At 40.1% G+C, this 14,403-nt stretch overlaps 1 protein-coding gene across 3 annotated transcripts; it reads right to left on the bottom strand.

Moving 5' to 3' along the window:
• Positions 1 to 4,506: 4,506 nt before the first annotated feature.
• On the bottom strand, positions 4,507 to 14,136 carry TLR10 (toll like receptor 10). Of its 3 annotated transcripts, none has more exons than XM_033105375.1 (4): positions 14,098 to 14,134; positions 10,542 to 10,623; positions 8,817 to 8,914; positions 4,507 to 7,567 (listed from the first exon to the last, which is right to left on the bottom strand). In XM_033105375.1, the coding sequence occupies exon 4, from the start codon at positions 7,504 to 7,506 to the stop codon at positions 5,071 to 5,073; it is 2,436 nt and encodes an 811-aa protein (XP_032961266.1). In that variant the 5' UTR covers positions 7,507 to 7,567; positions 8,817 to 8,914; positions 10,542 to 10,623; positions 14,098 to 14,134; the 3' UTR covers positions 4,507 to 5,070. The 3 variants fall into 3 exon arrangements, with proteins under 3 accessions (XP_032961266.1, XP_032961268.1, XP_032961267.1); XM_033105377.1 differs by having other exon boundaries at positions 4,772 to 5,979; XM_033105376.1 differs by lacking the exons at positions 8,817 to 8,914; positions 10,542 to 10,623 and having other exon boundaries at positions 4,772 to 7,567; positions 14,098 to 14,136.
• Positions 14,137 to 14,403: the final 267 nt, after the last annotated feature.

The raw sequence follows: 14,403 nt of genomic DNA, 5'->3' as shown, positions 1-14,403 counted from the left end.
GTCTGCATTTCCCTGGTGATTAGGGACATTGGGCATGGAGACTCCCTGGGAGTCTGGATCCTGGCATTGTGATGGAACACTGAAACATGTTGACCCACACAGGTGGGTCAAGCCTAAGGATTGGTGGAAAACTGTTGGTAGTCCAGACCCCTAAAGTCATCTTGTGTTCAACATGAGAGTCACCCCAAATCAGCAGGTCAGCACCATTCTGGTGGCTCAGTCTTGGGTGATCCCACACTGTTTTGGCCAGCAGGAGTGATCTCCTTGCTGGACTGTCCACCTCAAATGGCCCAACCACCAGTCTCTGAGAGGGCCCCGTAGGCATGAATTTCAAAGTGCCTCAGGATACCTGGTTGACCTCATGTGCAAGGTAGAAAGTCATAAAATACCCCAAAGGGGAAAAACAGAGACCAGGGTCCACTTGGGTGTGGGTCTGCACCAGGGATAGCCTGCTCAGAGAACACTGCCAGTCCTCGCAGTACCAGGCCCTAAGAAGGACTTAGAAAATTCCAGGAAAGCCCTCCAAAGAGCTGCGGGTAGTGGAGGAGGCAGGGCTCTAAGGCAGAGGCCTGACTTGGCCCAGCACTTCCCTTTTCTTCTTGAAAGTCTGATACAACAAGAACAGGGACAGTGATGGGGGAAACCTATAAACCCCATTTGTGGTGATCCATATAATCCACAGACTCTGAAATAGTGCAAGGGCTACCCACAGCAAACCCAGAGATCAAGCAGATGCCAACAGGAAGAGAAGAGCCCAAGATGGCGGGGCGGGGGGAGCGGCAGGGACAATGCAGTGATGGCAGCTCCCAGAAAGTGTAAGAAAACACACAATTATTGAAGGTGAGGAATTCTCCCGACGAGTACCACCTACGTCCCTCGTTTATGACAACGAGGGCTGACACTGACGTGGGCAGTCTTGGCTGTTCTGCTGGACTTCAGAAGAGCAGAGGGGGCCAATCAGCAAAGGGTCCGCAGGCAAACTCTGTTTCCTTCAGAAAATACTTGGAAAGTGGCGATGTGCCAGGCATTATTCCAGGCAGAGGTGGAAACAACATCTGTGAGCAAAACAGACAAAAATCTCTCTAAAGAAGTTTGCATTCTAGTGGGGGAAGACAGAGAATATGCAAGATAATAGAAAAATTATACAGTAATCTAGAAGGTGGCAAATGCTGTGGAGAAATAAAAAGCAGGGAAGATGGATAATGAGTGCTACCATTTTCAATGAGGCCATCCAGGAAGTCTTCACTAGTAATAGGACTGGAGCAAAGATGTGAAGGGCAAAGGTCATATTGACATGTTTTGGGGAAATGTGAATGGATTTAGAATCTACTCCCATTGAATTTTAATTCAGATATTTAAAAATAATTTTTCCTATGCACATGCATTGTTAGTATTTACCCCTGAGCCAGCTTGGTCACCACTAATAAGACACATTGTAAAGACAAATACTTCTCCTTGTGAAGAAGGAGACTTGTGGCTGCTGTCTGAGTTGTGCTGGCGAGAAGGCCCCAGCCGATCTCCCTAACCCAGACCCTGAGCAACCCCACCTTTCTCTGCACCTTTGTCCTGGGGCAACCGAACACAAAGTACTCCAGCAGTTCCATGATCCTTTGTCTGTGAAGGGAAGCAGTGTGTCATCAACTGGCTATTGAAATAGATGTCCGGGTGTAGACCACCTCCTTATTCATGACTGTGAGTGGTTCACTGTGTTTGCTGCCTGTGGGGACTTCAGAACACACTATCAGATCCTCAAGTGCCTGGTAGATGGCGTGGATCAATACCGGCAGCATACCAGGTGTCAGAGCACACCAGTGAAAAACTGAGCTAAGGGACCATGGGAAGCATCACCAGCAGAGTTGTTCTCCAAACCTCCAGGGGAAACCACGCCCCCAATTATTCTTCATTCTTTATGTAGAGAACATGTCTGCCTTGGGGACAAAGGGTGGCCAATCTGAGGAGCAGCTTCATAGTGGGTTACTGACAGAATGAGATCGTTTTAGGGATGTAAGTCAGGTGGCAAATACAGGCTGCTTTGGCAGTGCAGAGAGGCTGCAGGGAGAGTTCAGATCTCAAGTGATTAAGGGGAATATAGTCAGGAGGTGGGAAGGGCCCAGTCCAGGGATCTGATCGTGGGAATGGAAATGAAAAGATCAAGATAATAAAATCAAATGTAAAAAATAAAAGCCACCTCATTGTGGATTGGAAGGAAAAGCATTATCTAGGAGGTAAAAGGTTAATGATTGACCTCAGGCTTGGGTGAGTTACTTAAAATGCTAAAGACTCACTTTCCCCATTTGAAACTGGGAGTTATACTTGATAAGTTCTAAATTCTCATTTAGTTTAAATATTCCAAGTCTATGATTTTCTTGACTGGTTTGTTTTAATAGATAAAGTTGTCGAACTTTAGGGAACATTTGCTGTAAGTTAGGTTTACAATTCTTTCCTTCTCCCTCCAAACCACTTAGAATTCGAGGACTACGATCACGTTTTAGTACAGCCCTCTTTGCCACATGGTCTATTGATGTCCAGAAAATCCTGCCATTTATCTGCAGAGATGCACAATAATTGTGAAGGCCCCCTAAGGAATCCACAGACAGACTTCAATCGCATTGACATAGAGCTCAATATCCTCGGAAAAAAATGGAAGAAACTTCAGGTTGACAAATGGCAAGGGTATAACAAGGAACTTGAAAGTTTACAAGATCTGAAGTCATTTTGAAAACATGATCAAAGTTGTCATGCGGGCTTCCGTTAATAGCATGCAGCATGTGCACGCTCACGTCCCTCTCTTGGGTCACTTGAACTGTCATATTTCTTAGGTAAAAGTATATCATTCGGTTAACATGAGGCTGGGAGCTACTTGTGTCTCAAGCCCCGCCATTAAACTCATAAAATTCACTTTCTCCTATTATGAGCTATAAGAGACAAAGCCAAGCATATTAGGAAATTTTGGATGGTATTAACGTTTCTGAGAAAGGAACAGTACAACTGTCTGACAGGTAAGATTTAAGGGTAGTCCAGCTGCTGAAACAAGAAGTTGCTGAGAACTAAGCCTACCATGTTATTTTTTAAATTGTAATAAAATATTTCTATTTAAAACAACATGTTACTAAACTGAGGATTCTACCATGGATTAAATAACTGAATCCTGGTGACTTTGGGCCTAACATGGCCTACTTTGCATGTTCCCAATTAATTAATCTTTAAAGGTAAGAGTCTCACACTGAGTAATTTACTCAGGATTTACAAGATCCTTATACAGTATCTGTCTGACTTCATCAGAAGTCGTGAATCACACTAGTATCAGCAGCCCAACTGCTGAGAGCCTGGGAGGAAAGGCATTCGCCCCATTCTCTGCTCTCACCCCACTGTGGTTTCCTTGGGTTTCCCCTTCTACCAAACAGACCACGGGCTCACCAGGAAGGAAGAGAGACACTCAGCTTCAAGGTTGCTGAGCTCTAGCTTCTCAGAGTAGACTGGCCACTGGACAGATTGTAGCAACCTGGCTTCTCGATTGACATCAAACCCTCTCCCTGTACTCTCAGGTTGACCATCCTGAGTATAATTTTTCAATTGACTACTAGCACTTGGAATTCATAAGATCACAACCATATGGCAGTAATGTAGATGCAGAGCCCAATTTTACCCAAAAATCTAATAAGTTTTACTAGATTGAATGAGATGAAATAGATGTTTTTGGAGGTCCAGAGCAACCAAATATTGGCAATTTCTCATGATTCCAGCTATACTCAGGAATCCTTCAATTCTGGATTCTCTGTCTTCTCACCTGGCTTTAACCTATTCCTGATCTTCCCGTTCGGCTTCTCAGAATTTACCTTCAAATTCCACTATCTATCCTGAAGGCAGTTGAGTCCTGTCGAAGTTCCTCTAGCTAACCCAACATAGACATTCATTGAACACTTTCTCTGAACCCGGGACGGAGCAGACTGCTGCTGATACAAGGGCAGAGGGACGTTGTCCTAGCCTTTGAGGATCTCAGAGTCTAGTGAGAAAGGGAAACTTTAAAAACATACATAATCAGTTTGGAGATCAGCTATGTCTGAAGTGTTATAGAGAAACAAGGCATCACGCTCAGGGGAAGAAGTAAGGAACGTTTCAAAGAAGAGTTGACATTTCAACGGTGCCTTGAAGGATAGGTAAGAGTTCCTGAATGAACCAAGGTGGAAAGGTATTATAGGAGATCATGATACCAAACGCTAAGTAAGGTCTGGGGGCCTGAAAAAAAGACTGAATGTTCTGGGGAAGGACCCGTAATGTGATAGCGCTCAATGATGGGATGCAAGGAGGTGAGAGGAGATTGGTGTCAGATCGTAAAGGAGCATGGCATTTTCATCTTTTGTCATGGGGGTAAGCCGTAGGAATTTTTTCTAATCAGGGAAGTAACATGTTTTGAAATATAATTTGGCAAAATTCAGGAAAGCTTGTTTTCCTTCTATGACCTGTGAGAGTAAAGAGGGAAGAATGAAGCAAAATGAGTAGGATGTGTAGGCTTTAAAAAGTTATCTTTATTGTTATTTTCCTGTGTATAAAAGAAGTAGAAATTTATTTTAAGCAACTCCAACATTATAGAAATATACAACATAGAAACAAAATGCTCCCTGTAATCCAACCTCCCAGACCCAAACCACTGTTCCTACACCACTGTACTGGTCAAGAGTCCTTTAGACTTTTATTTCAATGAATAAATTAACATAATTTTCTCTATGCCAGCAAATATAGAGCTACGTCATTCTTTTTAATGGTTGCCTAATATTCTATTGCATCAACATACTATAATTTATTGAATCCATCCTTATTTTGTAGATATTTGAGCTGTTTTCAGTTTTTCATGATTATAAGCAATGCTGGGACAAAGATCTTTTTTACATAAACCTTTGCAAGCTTGTGTTTCTGTAGGATACATTCTTAGAAATCCTGTAAGAAACTGACATGAAGGCATGATCATTTTTCATTTTAATAAATATTGCCAATTTGTCATCATAAAGGTTTTATCAATTTATATCCCAACAGTGTATACAGGCCCCAACTTCCCTAGGGGAGGGTGGGGTTTTATAGGCAGTCTGTTCTTATCAGAGAGATTGCAGAACCTCGAGATTCTTCATTCAGCTCTGGGAATGTCTGTAGTTCACACATCTCTCTGATTTCTAATAAATTGACATTAATAGCAGCTCGAAGATTTGCCCAAAAAAGTCCACATTTACGCCTATCCTTGGGCCATTCCAAGTATGCTTTCTTTTCCATGAGAGTTTTCAGCTTTGCATACCTGGTAGGGATGCAGTAGAGTGGAATGGGTTCCAGTAAGATAAGAATTATGTAGTCAGAAGTTTCATGGAAGAGATGGTGATGGGCAAAGTAGAGTTCATACTGGCCCCACTCACTCTGGACAAAGTTGGGAGACAAAACAAAGATGGACTTATAGCTTTTCTCAATGCAGTTTAGGATATTCTCAGCAACTGACTTGCCAGGGTCAAAGTTTCCCTCACGAAGGCAAATTGAGACAGAACCATCTTCTTTCTCTAGATTAGGGATCAATTCGTGCTTCACCCAGGCAGAGTCATGTTCACTGTATGAAATGAACACATGGAATTGGACATTTCTCTGGAGTTGTTCTTGGGTTGTTTTCCTAACTCTGTGCCATGTCTGTGTCCACTGACCCAGCATCCTGAGATACCAGGGAATATCCAGGTGCATGTAGCAGAAGGCTGTGGCCGTCCCCAGAACGAGCATGATAATCACAATAGTGACAATCAACAGAGCTGTGTTGCAGGATAATTCAGGAAGGTAAACATCCTTTAACCGAGTCCCCTTTAGCTTCAAAGGGTATTTACAAATGTATGAATCTGACCATCTGACCATCATGCCCTCTGAACGTTTTCCAAGCTGAATGAAATCTCTTAATTCACAAGTACACCGGAATGGATTTCTTCCCGCATTTAGAGTCTTAACTTCCCGGCAGCTCTGAAAAAAATCCAGAGATGGGCTGAGAATTAAGTTCATTTCAATGTTTAGAATTGAAAGCCTTCTAAAATGACTGCACCCAGGAAGATCAGTTAGAAAATTAAACGCAAGATTTAGCTCTTGCAAAGAATTCAGATGAATAATCTCTTTAGGAACAGTTTGAATTTTGTTATTGTTCAGGTCAAGTATTTGAATACTTGTGGGCAAGCACCTGAACACAGAATCAGCAAATTTATTGCATGACAGGTTCATGGCAATTAGGGTTTCTGGCCAAAAGCAATTTTCATCATTTTCATGTTGTAACAGATTTTGGCTCAGATCTAAGTGCTTCAAGGATGTGTTGTTAGCAAAGCAACTCACTAAGGAAAATGTCTCTAATTTATTGTTCTTTAAAATGAGAGTTTTCAAATGAGGCAATTGAACAGGTTTTTTAAACAGGTCATCTGTTAAGACATTATTAGCAAAATTTAAATACTGGAATCTTGTAGGATAAGTAGGGAATAGCACGTGTGGCATTTGTGCATCTGATATTGTCAGGTTTTCTATATCCATTTTGGTAAAAAGCAAGTAGACACTCTCTTGTGGAATATTAAAAATTCTAAAATGTACATGCTCCAGTTTTATAGTTCTCATCACAGTATTTGAGTAATCAAATGAATTGTGGTCAAGATAAACCTTGCCTCCAAAAGTCAAATGCTGAATTTGAAAGTATTCTACTGAAGCATGGCAAACAAATTGAAAGATGAGGAGAAGATCATCCCAGAGTAAATCAACTTTATTAAGCAATAGAATAGATGTCTTGGAATTCTCTACAATAAGACTTTGTTGAGTTTCATAACTTGCAAATTGGTTTTTGCCATCTATATTTGTCACTTCTAATATTTTTGAAGTCTTGATTCCATCACGCAAAAGAACCCAGAAATTTGTGTTCATTGGCAAAACAATGTGAAGTTTTGTTGTATTTAAGATGGGCAGGCTACCTTCTTCATAATAAGAAAGAGTTCTCAATCCTAAGAAGACAGTATTTAGATGCAAGTAAGAGATTTTCTGGATATCTGACTTTCGTATTTTTGCCCCACTCAAACCTAGGGTTTCCAGGTGTGACATGTTGCCTACCTCCTCACAGATAGGCATGGTGTCAAAGTCATTGAAAGAAAGATCTAAATGTCTGAGACCTTTCAGTGAATACCATGTAACGGTCTTCAGTCTGTTGTAAGACAAATCTAAATATGTTAACTCCTTGTTGAATTCAAAGGTCTTGATATCCAGCTCTTGGATTCTATTATGACATAGACTCAAGAATTTTAGTTTAGAGACAGAACGAAAATCTGAACTCTGGAGTTGAAAAAGTAGGTTGTAGGATAAATCCAGTGTGGTTGTCGCTGGGGACAAGCCTGAAGGAACCTTTCTTAGAGACATGTTGGAGCAGTTGGTAGTCAATTCCCTTTCTTCTGGCAGCTTTGAAGCCCAGCCATGCACTGACATAATAATACTACAAAATATGGAAATGCTTCTGGTATATCTCATTGTAATTCCAAGGATTTTATCACTGGTTCTGTTATATGAATGATGAAGATGAGTTCAGATCCTAGAAAGACAGCAAATTGTGTTAAGTAGGTATGTGGTTTGTTAAATTCTGGAGGGCTTTCATTTTTTTTTTTTTTTTTAATGCCAACATCTGACTATATTCACTAAGGGTTTGTAATAGGTTCCAACCTATATATTGAGTCTTTGACTTGATCTCAGAGCTTGGCTTATAAATTTCCAAGCCAGTTATTGTGCCATAGGCCTATTACTGAGACAAGTCAGGATTCCCCAAAGGGAGAAATATTAGGTTGGTGCAAAAATAATTGCGGTTTTTGCAATTATTTTTAACCTTTTAAACCGCAATTCCTTTCGCACCAACCGAATATAATAGTTGGCAGAAGGGCCTCTCTCTCAGTTCAGCTTAGGAACTTCATCGCCAGGCCATATTCAATTTCCTCTCTCACATTCCCTTTTGATAGCCTGAAGGCGTTAAGAAAATTGGAAGCAATTTTTAAAAGGTTGCATTTTTTTTAGAGCAGTTTGAGGTGCACAGCAAAATTGAGAGGGAAGTACAGAAATTTTTCCATGTCCCCCTGCCCTCACGCATGCACAGCGTCCCCCAATAATAGCATGCCCCACCAGAGGGGTATATTTGTTACCATTGATAGACCTACACCAATCATCATAATCACTCAAAGTCCATAGTCTTCATTGTGGTTCACTCTGAGTTTTGTACATTCTATGAGTTGGGACAAATGTATAATGACATGTATCCATCATTAGAGTGTCATACAGAGTATTTTCGCTGCCCTAAAAACCTTCTGTGCTCTGCCTGTTTATCTCCCCCCCACCCCCACAAAACCCTTGGCCAGCATTGATGTTTTCACTGTCTCCATAGTTTTGTCTTTTCCAGGATATCATGTAATTGGAATCATACAGTATGTAGCTTTTTCACATTGGCTTCTTTCATTCAGGAATGTGCATTTAAGTTTCCTCCATGTCTTTTCATGGCATGACAGCTCATTTCTTTTTAGAGCTGAATAGCATTTCATTGTCTGGATGTGCCACAGTTTATTTATTCACCTCCTAAAGGACATCTTGATTACTTCCAAGTTCTGGTAATTATGAATAAAGCTGCTATAAACATCCATGTGCAGGTTTTTGTGTGGACATAAGTTCTCAGTGATAATCATTTTTTATCTCCTAATACTGTGGGCTCCTTAATTAATGTCATGAGGTATTGCTCAGCTATTGTATTTGTGGACATAGAGAGTCCCTGGAGTTAATATCTGACTTTCAACAACACTTACCCATATACACAGAAGGTCTAAAACATAGAAATAAACAGAATGGTTCCCGTCCTTACGCCTCCATGTTTTCAGGTTGGCGGCAAAAGCTGTCTGGATCACTGCCAAATAATAGTAATAATGATAAAAACATTTGCCATTTCTTGGAGGCTTTGTATGTGCCAAGATGCATACTCAACTCTTGATAGATATTATCTCACTTATTTATCACAAAAGTCTGTAAGGAAAGTACGATTTCCTGCATTTTGCAGATAAGGAAATTTGTGGATGCAGAATTCTGGGGATTTTAAGAGTCAGGCTTCAAGTTGTTTGATTAGACACAGAACAGAGGTGGTTGGAGAACTAAGATTCTCACCATATTCATTATTCAGGATATTAAGTACCTACTCTGCTAGAAACTTTTCTAGGCACTGGGGATATAACAGTGAATAGAACAGACAGAAGTTCTGTCCCTACACAGCTTACATTCTAGTAAGGGATAAGAAAAGAGAGACTATAAACAAGATAATAAATTTATATCTGAGGTGGTGATAAGGACTAGAAACAAAACTAACTTTAAGTGAAGGGGGATAGAGAGCGACTGGGAAGTGATACTTTTATAGGGTTGTCAAAAATAAATCTCTCCGACGTGGTACCTTTCATACAGGGACCTAAAGGGAGTAAGGGAGCAAGCCACTTGTTGTCTGGGAAAAGAATATTCTGGAGAGAGAGAACAGCAAGTGCAAGTTCAAAGACCTGATGTGGCAGCATGCTTGGAAAATGTGAGGAACGATTAGCCTGGAGTTGGGGAATGAATTGAAGGCATCAGATCTTGTAAGGACTCAGAATTTTCCTCTGATTGAAATAAGAAACCAGTGGGGGGATTTAGAGTAGAAGAATGGCAGGTTCTGATGTACATTTTAAAGAGTCCTCTGCCTGCTGGGTGGAAATGACTGGACAGGTGCAAGACTGGTAGGAAAGATCCCCTGGGACATGACTGATCGAGTAATTCATGCAAAAAAGAAGGTAGTGGGGGAGGTGGTGCGAAGTGGTTAGATTCTGATATTAAATTAGTAAACTCTTCAACCTTATGTCCTACACCAGGAACTCTGAAACCACGAAGGGAAAGCAATTAGCAGTGGGGAGAGTTTTCCTGCTTCAACTTGAGTGCATCCAGCACACACTGACCCTCAGTCTCCTTCAGACTGGTCAACTCCCATAGACAAGCAGGAGGAACAACATACTCCGCAGGAAGAACATGGTGTCGTAAGACTTCTCTGTACTGGTCATGTTGTCCCATTGTTCTGAGAAGCTGTGTGTGTGCGCATGCACCCATGCAAGAGTGGTGAAGGGGACAAAATTGGCAGATCTAAGATAAAAGGGCACCTAGACTATTACCCCACTCTCACTCTCATCTGAATTTTTCTTTCTCTAGAACCTGCCCAAGTTTTTGTTTTGGTGTGTATGTGTGTGTGTGTGTGTGTGTGTGTGTGTTGAAGTGAAGAAATTCTAGAACACATGTTGCTATTTCCCAAAATAATTTAAAAATGAAAATACTTTATAAAACTGTTTCATACAAAACAGTTACGATAAAAATATAATAAGAACAACAGGAAATGACTGCGAAGAGAAAATTTTGATTTTGATATTTTTTGTCCACTGTGTGCTCAGTGGAAGAGGGGCACGAAAGGCAGTAGGTGAGAATGGGATTGAGAAGATGGTAGCCTGGAACTGGCCCAGGGCTTTCACCTTTCCACTGAGATACTGCTTCCATTTTTCTTTCTTCCGGTCCATCCCAGGTAGTCCTTGGTCATCTCCTTTTCGTATAACACTTAAAATAGCATCCAATGAGCAATATAAGAATCATTAAGAACATGAAAAGAGAGACTCTATGATGCAACTTTATGTCCACAGTAATTTCCTAGGTTTCAGAAATCCAGCAAAATAAAATTGTTACCAGTACCATAATTTTAATCCATTACCCACATGTAAGATGGTTTGAATAACTTGTTCTGTTTGATGAAGCTATACATTCATATCTATTCAGCACGTCTGATAGTATCTCCATTCCATACTGACTCTATCATGCAAATGAGACAGTGGCCACTTTATGTCTTTTGGGGTAAGAACAGTTAGCATTCATTGAGCTAAGTAATACTAACTTCTATAGATTAATCCTTACAACAACCACCTTATTAGGTAACTGCTATCACTATTCGTACTTTACAGATATGGATAGTAGTACTTAGAGAGGTCATATAACCTGCCTCACAGTCACAAACTTAATACACAGTGAGTCCAGAGCCTGGGCTCTTAGCCGCTCTAGTATTTTGTCTCTCTAGGGTAAGTCGAGGTAAATTTGTTTTCAAAATATGTTAAAATACATGAATCATAATGGAGTTATATCTCACTAAGTCATATTGATTCTTTAAAGTTTCCTAATGCACAGTCCAAAGAACCTAACGAGTAAGTCTGCAAATGTTACCCAATCTAGGTTTCCTGTCAATTACTGACAAGGACAGACACGTATTCAGCCATTATGTTGAGCACTACCTTGTTTAAGCCTCCGTATTTTGTTAACAGCAGCCAGACTTGGTGCTAACTAATGTCCTATCATAGTTAGACTAAAACCCGAACCCCTAATACTGGATTACAACACCCTCCATGAAATGTTCTTGCTTCCTTCTGGGATCCCACTTCATATTACTCGCTGGTCCTCTACACTCCAGCCATACTGGCCCTCTTTTGTTCCTTGGCCACACCACAAGGAACTAAGGTTCCTTGCTCCAACCTTAGGGCCGCTGCACTAGCTCTTCCCTCTGACCGGCATACTTTGTCCCCAATCCTTCCTTGGCTGGATCTTTCCTGTCATTTCGATCTTGGCTTAAAATTTGTCTCCGCTAAGAGACCTGACTTGACCACCTAAAGTGGTCAACTTGCTCTTAGTTCACATCCCCTTATTGTATTTCTCTGCTAAACAGAGGACTTACCACTACCTGAAACTTTCGTTCACTTACTTGTTTATTGATTGTCTCCCCCACTTCTCATGCCTATGAGGGAAGGGAGTCGACAATCTTGTTCACTTCTATATGCCCAGCACAAAGAATAGTATCTGACAAATAGCACATGCTCAGAAAATACTCTTTCTAATATATATATATATATATATATATATATATATATATGAATGAATGAATGATTTTAGTTTTGTATCTTTTAGCACAAGGTGGTCTAGAATACGCTCTCAAAAATATGTATTGAATGACGGTGTTGTGAATTCCTGATATGGTGCAGTGTATGATAGAGAATGAGTTTAGTGTTAAGGATTGATAGATCTGTGTTCAAGTCCAATCTTAGCTGCGCACTGGCTGTGTTAACTTAGACCATTTATTTAACTGCTGAAGGGTTCCATTTTCTCATCCATAAAATGGGTTTTGTGAAGAGGCATAAAAGAGATCATGCATATAAATCACCTGTATCACTTGTACCACAAATGCCAGCAGTTATCATGGCCAAGACAAGGGTGACTTCAGACACAAATTTTAAGGGACATCAGGAAACTCAGCAATCAAGATAAGTAATGTTTTAATGAAATATTTTTAAAAATTAAATACAATGCAAAAATTCATAAGGAAGAAATATTAAAATTTTTCATAGAGACAGGATCGGTATTACTGATTTTTCCTTCTGTTGCAGAGTCGAATATGGCTTGGCAGGACACTAGCAGTCATAGTCATTAAGCTGACTAAGGTGTTTTTAACATTATCATCTCACAGAATACTTCAATTTGTAGCAACTTACTTTAAGTTTGTAGGTCTGTGAGCTATGGCTCTTGAAAAATGCAACAAAAATCTAACCCAGTTTCTTTCTCTAGAATCTCTAAGATGCCATCGCTTCTGTTTTTTACCCACCTCTTCTCCCTGCCCAATACCACAACCTTATTTTGAACTTTTTCTAAAGAAGGGAGAGGAACTAACTCTTTTTTAAGTTCTCTTAATATAATAAAAAGGTCCTATCTCAGGCAATGCATATGCATTATGGCATTTCATTAAAACGTTTTAAAAAGTAGAACATAAACTTTTGATGAAATATGCAACCAATAAATAATATATATTTATAGTATCCCTATTACTGTTACTACTATGCTGACAGCAGGTGAAAAACAGAATCACTTTCTTTAATAGCTTATGAATTAAAAGTCCAAGTCAAAAGAAATGACTATTGGTTTTTGTCAAAGAATAATTAAGCATGTAATTTCTCTTTTCCCAATGATGCAAAGAAAATGACATAGGGGTTAAAAACTCATTGAATGTTAAATGATCTTTGCAACATAAGAGTAAGAATCACTGACTTTTTTTTTTTTGAGTGTATCTTACCAGCCTTGCGTGGAGCTAAATGCTTTCCGGACATTATCTTGTTCAATCCTCTGAACAACCCAACAAAATGGTGGATATTTTATCCCTATTTTACAAATGGAGTTTGAGCCCAGTGGTTAAGTGACTTGCCTAAGGTGACTCAGAGAATGTGATAGAGCACAGATTAGAACACAGTCCTATCTAGTCCCTTCCAGAACCAACACTCTAGGCATTTTGAACCCTGAAATGAAGGAGTTTAGAATGTGATTACCAAGGTTGATTCCACTGTCAGGGCTAGCTGCCGTGGTGGCCTGTTCCTCCCTTCCCACCCCATGTCCCTCTCTCTCTGAAGTGGTATCCAGCTGCTATGGGACACTGTTAGGTGTCACAAAGTACAAGAGACTTTGCCTTTATGCATTAAAAGTTACAAATTCACAAGAATTGAAATAAAACTCAGATAGTGCACAGAACTCGAATTCACAGCTCAGTGTAGGTGGCCTGTGAGAAAGCTCTTCCAGGAATCAAACACCTAGATGCTACAAATCATTCTCAGCAGCCACATGGCCATCATTGGTCACTTCGGACTCAAGGAAACTGAACAAGATCTACATTTTACAAAATCCATGAGATGTACCCATACTTGTAGACATACAAAACAAATGCAGAACTTTTAAACTAGTAAAGGAGCAATAAATATGCTTTCAATAGCCAAACAGCAGATGTTAGCAACACACATTATAGGAAAACTAAAGCTGGAGGAAACTCAATGCCTGGGACCATCCACTCTGGGTACAAGGACTGACCAGGTTTAATCAGCAACCAGGGAAAGGAAACTCAAGCCCTCCAGTATCTTCAAGATAATTCATCAGATCAACAGACCCAAGGTCTCACTAATCATTAGTCTTTAGATTAATGCTATTGTTACAATAAACAAAGCTAAGAGTTCTTACCCCCAGACTTGCAGAGTGGCAGGTGCGGATGAATCATTGATCGTGCCAGAATTGGCTGCAGGGGCCGTTGAATCAACCTTTTCTGTGAAGCCTAAGCTCCTTTGCCCTCTACTGCATGCTAGTGGCATTACGTATTGCCTAAATTTATTATAATCTTAGAACACTTTTTAAAAAATTGCAGTAGAATACACATACATAAAATTTACTATTTTAACCATTTTTAAGTGTAAGGACATTAAGTGCATTCACAATTGTGTGCAACTATCACCACTGTCCATCTCCAGATCTTTTTCATCATCCCAAACT

The sequence above is a fragment of the Rhinolophus ferrumequinum genome, chromosome 5 (assembly GCF_004115265.2).
Source record: "Rhinolophus ferrumequinum isolate MPI-CBG mRhiFer1 chromosome 5, mRhiFer1_v1.p, whole genome shotgun sequence".
NCBI classification, from domain to species: Eukaryota; Metazoa; Chordata; class Mammalia; order Chiroptera; family Rhinolophidae; genus Rhinolophus; species Rhinolophus ferrumequinum.
The sequence above is the reverse complement of the archived record's forward strand: the minus strand, read 5'-3'. Positions and strand labels throughout refer to the sequence as shown.